This window comes from Chanos chanos, chromosome 6 (assembly GCF_902362185.1).
Source record: "Chanos chanos chromosome 6, fChaCha1.1, whole genome shotgun sequence".
NCBI lineage: Eukaryota > Metazoa > Chordata > Actinopteri > Gonorynchiformes > Chanidae > Chanos > Chanos chanos.
In genome coordinates this window covers 48,454,558-48,462,057 of record NC_044500.1, presented here as the reverse complement: position 1 = coordinate 48,462,057, position 7,500 = coordinate 48,454,558, and the positions used below count along the sequence as shown (strand labels likewise).

The following is a 7,500-nucleotide window of genomic DNA, read 5'->3' as shown; positions in this document are numbered from 1 at the left end:
TAGTTGTGTTAGTTGCTGTAGTGGAGATGGTTCAGGGTAATAGTTGTTGTGTTAGTTGCTGTAGTGGAGATGGTTCAGGGTAATAGTTGTGTTAGTTGCTGTAGTGGAGATGGTTCAGGGTAATAGTTGTTGTATTAGTTGCTGTAGTGGAGATGGTTCAGGGTAATAGTTGTTGTGTTAGTTGCTATAGTGGAGATGGTTCAGGGTAATAGTTGTTGTGTTAGTTGCTGTAGTGGAGATGGTTCAGGGTAATAGTTGTTGTGTTAGTTGCTATAGTGGAGATGGTTCAGGGTAATAGTTGTTGTGTTAGTTGCTGTAGTGGAGATGGTTCAGGGTAATAGTTGTTGTGTTAGTTGCTATAGTGGAGATGGTTCAGGGTAATAGTTGTATTAGTTGCTATAGTGGAGATGGTTCAGGGTAATAGTTGTATTAGTTGCTATAGTGGAGATGGTTCAGGGTAATAGTTGTTGTGTTAGTTGCTATAGTGGAGATGGTTCAGGGTAATAAATGTTGTGTTAGCTGCTATAGTGGAGATGGTTCAGGGTAATAGTTGTGTTAGTTGCTGTAGTGGAGATGGTTCAGGGTAATAGTTGTTGTGTTAGTTGCTGTAGTGGAGATGGTTCAGGGTAATAGTTGTTGTGTTAGTTGCTGTAGTGGAGATGGTTCAGGGTAATAGTTGTGTTAGTTGTTGTAGTGGAGATGGTTCAGGGTAATAAATGTTGTGTTAGTTGCTATAGTGGAGATGGTTCAGGGTAATAGTTGTTGTGTTAGTTGCTATAGTGGAGATGGTTCAGGGTAATAGTTGTTGTGTTAGTTGCTGTAGTGGAGATGGTTCAGGGTAATAGTTGTTGTGTTAGTTGCTATAGTGGAGATGGTTCAGGGTAATAGTTGTTGTATTAGTTGCTGTAGTGGAGATGGTTCAGGGTAATAGTTGTATTAGTTGTTGTAGTGGAGATGGTTCAGGGTAATAGTTGTTGTGTTAGTTGCTGTAGTGGAGATGGTTCAGGGTAACAGTTGTTGTGTTAGTTGCTATAGTGGAGATGCTTCAGGGTAATAAATGTTGTGTTAGTTGCTATAGTGGAGATGGTTCAGGGTGATAGTTGTATTAGTTGTTGTAGTGGAGATGGTTCAGGGTAATAAATGTTGTGTTAGTTGCTATAGTGGAGATGGTTCAGGGTAATAGTTGTTGTGTTAGTTGCTGTGGTGGAGATGGTTCAGGGTAATAGTTGTTGTGTTAGTTGCTATAGTGGAGATGCTTCAGGGTAATAAATGTTGTGTTAGTTGCTATAGTGGAGATGGTTCAGGGTAATAGTTGTATTAGTTGTTGTAGTGGAGATGGTTCAGGGTAATAAATGTTGTGTTAGTTGCTGTAGTGGAGATGGTTCAGGGTAATAGTTGTTGTGTTAGTTGCTGTGGTGGAGATGGTTCAGGGTAATAGTTGTTGTGTTAGTTGCTATAGTGGAGATGCTTCAGGGTAATAAATGTTGTGTTAGTTGCTATAGTGGAGATGGTTCAGGGTAATAGTTGTATTAGTTGTTGTAGTGGAGATGGTTCAGGGTAATAAATGTTGTGTTAGTTGCTATAGTGGAGATGGTTCAGGGTAATAGTTGTTGTGTTAGTTGCTATAGTGGAGATGGTTCAGGGTAATAGTTGTTGTGTTAGTTGCTATAGTGGAGATGGTTCAGGGTAATAGTTGTTGTGTTAGTTGTTGTAGTGGAGATGGTTCAGGGTAATAGTTGTTGTGTTAGTTGCTGTGGTGGAGATGGTTCAGGGTAATAGTTGTTGTGTTAGTTGCTATAGTGGAGATGGTTCAGGGTAATAGTTGTTGTGTTAGTTGCTGTAGTGGAGATGGTTCAGGGTAATAGTTGTTGTGTTAGTTGTTGTAGTGGAGATGGTTCAGGGTAATAGTTGTTGTGTTAGTTGCTGTAGTGGAGATGCTTCAGGGTAATAGTTGTGTTAGTTGCTGTAGTGGAGATGGTTCAGGGTAATAAATGTTGTGTTAGTTGCTATAGTGGAGATGGTTCAGGGTAATAGTTGTTGTGTTAGTTCCTATAGTGGAGATGGTTCAGGGTAATAAATGTTGTGTTAGTTGCTATAGTGGAGATGGTTCAGGGTAATAGTTGTTGTGTTAGTTGCTGTAGTGGAGATGGTTCAGGGTAATAGTTGTTGTGTTAGTTGCTATAGTGGAGATGGTTCAGGGTAATAGTTGTTGTGTTAGTTGTTGTAGTGGAGATGGTTCAGGGTAATAGTTGTTGTGTTAGTTGCTGTGGTGGAGATGGTTCAGGGTAATAGTTGTTGTATTAGTTGCTGTAGTGGAGATGGTTCAGGGTAATAGTTGTTGTGTTAGTTGTTGTAGTGGAGATGGTTCAGGGTAATAGTTGTTGTGTTAGTTGCTGTGGTGGAGATGGTTCAGGGTAATAGTTGTTGTATTAGTTGCTGTGGTGGAGATGGTTCAGGGTAATAGTTGTTGTATTAGTTGCTGTAGTGGAGATGGTTCAGGGTAATAGTTGTATTAGTTGCTATAGTGGAGATGGTTCAGGGTAATAGTTGTTGTATTAGTTGCTGTAGTGGAGATGGTTCAGGGTAATAGTTGTTGTGTTAGTTGCTGTGGTGGAGATGGTTCAGGGTAATAAATGTTGTGTTAGTTGCTATAGTGGAGATGGTTCAGGGTAATAGTTGTTGTGTTAGTTGCTGTAGTGGAGATGGTTCAGGGTAATAGTTGTATTAGTTGCTGTAGTGGAGATGGTTCAGGGTAATAGTTGTTGTATTAGTTGCTGTAGTGGAGATGGTTCAGGGTAATAGTTGTTGTATTAGTTGCTGTAGTGGAGATGGTTCAGGGTAATAGTTGTTGTATTAGTTGCTATAGTGGAGATGGTTCAGGGTAATAGTTGTGTTAGTTGCTGTAGTGGAGATGGTTCAGGGTAATAGTTGTTGTGTTAGTTGCTATAGTGGAGATGGTTCAGGGTAATAGTTGTTGTGTTAGTTGCTGTAGTGGAGATGGTTCAGGGTAATAGTTGTTGTGTTAGTTGTTGTAATGGAGATGGTTCAGGGTAATAGTTGTTGTGTTAGTTGCTATAGTGGAGATGGTTCAGGGTAATAGTTGTTGTGTTAGTTGCTGTGGTGGAGATGGTTCAGGGTAATAGTTGTTGTATTAGTTGCTATAGTGGAGATGGTTCAGGGTAATAGTTGTGTTAGTTGCTGTAGTGGAGATGGTTCAGGGTAATAGTTGTTGTGTTAGTTGCTATAGTGGAGATGGTTCAGGGTAATAGTTGTTGTATTAGTTGCAGTAGTGGAGATGGTTCAGGGTAATAGTTGTGTTAGATGCTATAGTGGAGATGGTTCAGGGTAATAGTTGTATTAGTTGTTGTAGTGGAGATGGTTCAGGGTAATAAATGTTGTGTTAGTTGCTGTAGTGGAGATGGTTCAGGGTAATAGTTGTTGTGTTAGTTGCTATAGTGGAGATGGTTCAGGGTAATAGTTGTTGTGTTAGTTGCTGTGGTGGAGATGGTTCAGGGTAATAGTTGTTGTATTAGTTGCTGTAGTGGAGATGGTTCAGGGTAATAGTTGTATTAGTTGCTGTAGTGGAGATGGTTCAGGGTAATAGTTGTTGTATTAGTTGCTATAGTGGAGATGGTTCAGGGTAATAGTTGTTGTATTAGTTGTTGTAGTGGCTGACATGAAGCTCACAGGACCAGTAACTGATGTCATCCAGTTCTCTGAGGGGACCTCCCCTGTTCTGATTGACTGTGACACTTTCAAAAACTAGTGTTTCTGATAAAATGATTTTTCAAAACACACACACACACACTATTTTACCAGCAATGGTAAGATTTATGTTTAACTTAATGGACCTTATGGCTGAAGAACAAAGTCTTGACATACGCAGTGGGAAAGCACCAAATCCATAAATATGTTGTTGTTGTTAATAGAGTGAACATTTGTTGTTTACTGGGTGAATATCTGTTGTTTATTGAGTGGGGATGCAGTCTGTTTATTATATCACAGCTAGGCCCTGTCAGCTGGTCCTGACATTTGTTCATATCACAACGTTTGCTGTTTATTTTCTCATTTTCAGTTGCCAGGTGAGCTTCTCTTAAAATCAGACCCAGTGCAGTACTGCTAGTGTTCTGGGAGACCCCCTACACTGTACCGCAAATATGAAGAAATGATTAATCAGACACGTTTAGACCCTGAGATTAATACACTGCAAATGTGAAATAGTCAGAATTGAACACTGATATCAACACTCTGGAAATGTGAAATAAACAGGATGGACAACTGTGATTAACACATTGTCAGTACGACACAGTTTGGATTAGGCATTGGGATTAACACACTGTAAGTATGACATAGTTTGGATTAGGCATTGGAATTAACACACTGTAAATATGATATAGTTTGGATTAGGCATTGGGATTAACACACTGTAAATATGACATAGTTTGGATTAGGCATTGGAATTAACACACTATAGATATGACAGAGTTTGGATTAGGCATTGGGATTAACACACTGTAAGTATGACATAGTTTGGATTAGGCATTGGGATTAACACACCGTAAGTATGACATAGTTTGGATTAAGCACTGGATTTAACATGTTGTATATATTCTGCACACTCACCTTCTGGGACGTAATGGCAAAGGTCAAAGTGTCTCCATCCTGAGTCACATCCGTGATCCTAATACTGCTGGCACTCAGATTCAGAGAAGAGCCCTCGTTAGAGTCCTTCACACACACACACACACACACACACACACACACACACACACATACCCACACACACACACACACACACACACACACACATACACACACACACACACACACACACACACACACACACAGACACATACACACACACACACACACACACACACATACCCCCCCCCCCCCCCACACACACACACACACACACACACACACACACACAGAGAGAGAGAGAGAGAGAGAGAGAAACAGGTAAATACACAGAAACACACACATAGAAACAAGCAAATACACAGAAACACACTCACATCACACGTAACATAGAGCTCATCTTTCATTAGAGTCCTTCACACACACACACACAGAAACAAGCCCCCTTCACACACACATACACTCACACACACACACAAACAAGCAAATACACACAAACACACACACACATCACACATAAAATAGAGCTCATCTTTCATTAGAGTCCTTCAACCACACACACACACACACACACACACACACACAAGCCTCATTCATACACACTCACAGAAACAGGTAAATGCACATACTCACACACATCACACTGAACATTTAGCATGTACAGACATATTTTTGTAAAGTGTGATGCAAAAAGATCAACCAATATATCATAAAGCAACAGCAAATCAATCAACTGTATCCACCATTTCCGAAGATATCCAGGGTTTTCCCTACAAATATCCCTTATGTGCATTTCAAAAATCTTTGCTAAACACAACACTCTTTGTGTAAAACATGCTTGTTTCCTCTGTTTCCTCTGCAGATAAAAACCATGTCTAATTCTTTAAAATATATAGTCATAGAGCTTTAAATGGGAGAATCAGCCAGTGGTCACACTGCAGTCATGTGATGGCCATCAGTAAGAACAATCCACTCACCATTGTTTCTCCAATACCTCCGCAATATCCCCACAACGTCAGTGTAACAACAGCTTCTTTAAATGAACAAATTTCTGTGATTTTTGATTCTCCAAACACCACACGCTACCCAGTTTAGAGAGGAACTCACTACTAACAGAAAAGCACACACGGATTGGCTCAGAGAGGAACCTGTGTCTGTTTACACACCACTCAAACTATTCCCTTTTACCGCACACTTTCACATTCACACACACATACTCATAAACACACACACTCACACACACCGTGCACACACACACACAGTGCACACAAACGCCCTAGGAAACAGCAGATATCCTGTCAGTCAAAGGTCACATCAGTCCCGTGATTGTGTGTACAGTATGTGTGAGTGAGTGTGTGTGTGTGTGTGTGTGTGACAGAGAGAGAGAGAGCAAGAGAGAGAGAGAGAGACTGTAAATGTTTTAACTGCGTGTGCGTTGGTCTCTGTGTGTATGTGTGTGTGTGTGTGTGTGTGTGTGTGTGTGTGTGTGTGTGTGTGTGTGTGTGTGTGAGATAGAGAGAGAGACAGACTGACAGGCAGACAGAGAGAGAGAGAGAGAGAGAGCAAGGGGGGGGGGAGGACTGCAAATGTTTTAACTGTGTGTGTGTGTGTGAGAGAGAGAGACCGAGAGAGAGACAGAGAAAGAGACAGACAATACAATGTGGAGGTGGTTAACTGGGGCTACTGAGTAACTTTACAATAAGTTAAAGTTGTTAAAGTTGTCTTTTACCCAGGGCAATGGTCAGACACACACTCACAGAGCACAGAGTGAGAGATAGCGAGAGAGACAGACAGACAGACAGACAGATACAGACGGAAGAATATGCACAAATTCTTACTTAGGAAAGCAATATTTATAATTGTTCATGACATTTTGCCTTGATCAGTTGCACTGAATCATATTATAGCAGCACCACAGTGTTGCGTCTGCTCAGATGACTCTTGTTTAATTCACATTTTGCAACACAGACTCTCACAGCACTATTATCTGAAAACAAGAACAACTGCAAAAAAAAAAAAAAAAAGAATTACACAAAATGTACTTAGCAGCTCAAAACCAGGAAATTTAATTTAATTTTGTAAAGTACATTTCATGTGAACTTGTAGCAGGATGTGATCAACGCTCTGGTAGATTTGAGTTCCCACAGTTTAAATAATTCTTTATCAGATGTGTTATATACATGCACAGCGACTGACGGCCAGAGAGCTTTTATCTGACAGAGGACTGGAGAAAGGGGAGGGGAGAGGAGGAGAGAAAGACTAATCACTCCATCAAAGCCAAGTGTCTGTCAGAGACACAACGACAGCGGAACGATCAGTCCGTCCACTCTGAGTGACCCGTGAAGATGACAGTGTACATTCTTCTGCTCTGCTACCTGCTACACCTGACCTCAGGTCAGTTCTGGGTTTACCTGTGTCTTTGCTGGTGATTGGAATGTGTGTGCATATACGCATTAATGGAGAAAACACCACCTTGTGGTCAGTGACGTTTTTCCTGATGTGGTCCATATATTCTGTGTTAATGCAATATAAGACCTATTACTTCAGATCACCTATTCTATATATTTTTATTCTTTAAAAAGAGAAAAGAACATATTTCAGTCCCGAAATAGTACTGAGGTAACAGCATGTTCCTGTTCAAGTCGAATCAACGCTCCTGCTGGACCACTTATTTCCAAACGAAATAAGTGGTCCAGCAGAATCAGCTGTTTTAGTTTTCTCTTTCCAAAACGAACGTGCAGTCAACTCACTCAATGAAATGTATGGGTGCAAGTTGCCCGAATTTGTGTCAAAGATGACATGACCGATGGGTGATCTATAGAAAAGCAACAGGGAAAACACGCTAGACGACATGACCTT

The 7,500-nt window shown here is 40.7% G+C and overlaps 1 protein-coding gene across 1 annotated transcript in view; it reads right to left on the bottom strand.

Moving 5' to 3' along the window:
- si:dkey-28n18.9 (sorting nexin-32) overlaps positions 1-5,684 on the bottom strand; it is a 12,188-nt gene extending 6,504 nt beyond the window's left edge. The window contains exons 1-2 of the mRNA XM_030778462.1: positions 5,619-5,684; positions 4,624-4,728 (exon numbers count right to left, since the gene is read on the bottom strand). Coding sequence (XP_030634322.1) covers positions 4,624-4,728; positions 5,619-5,621 — 108 coding nt within the window. The 5' untranslated portion in view covers positions 5,622-5,684. The remainder of the gene's footprint in view (positions 1-4,623; positions 4,729-5,618) is intronic.
- Positions 5,685-7,500: the final 1,816 nt, after the last annotated feature.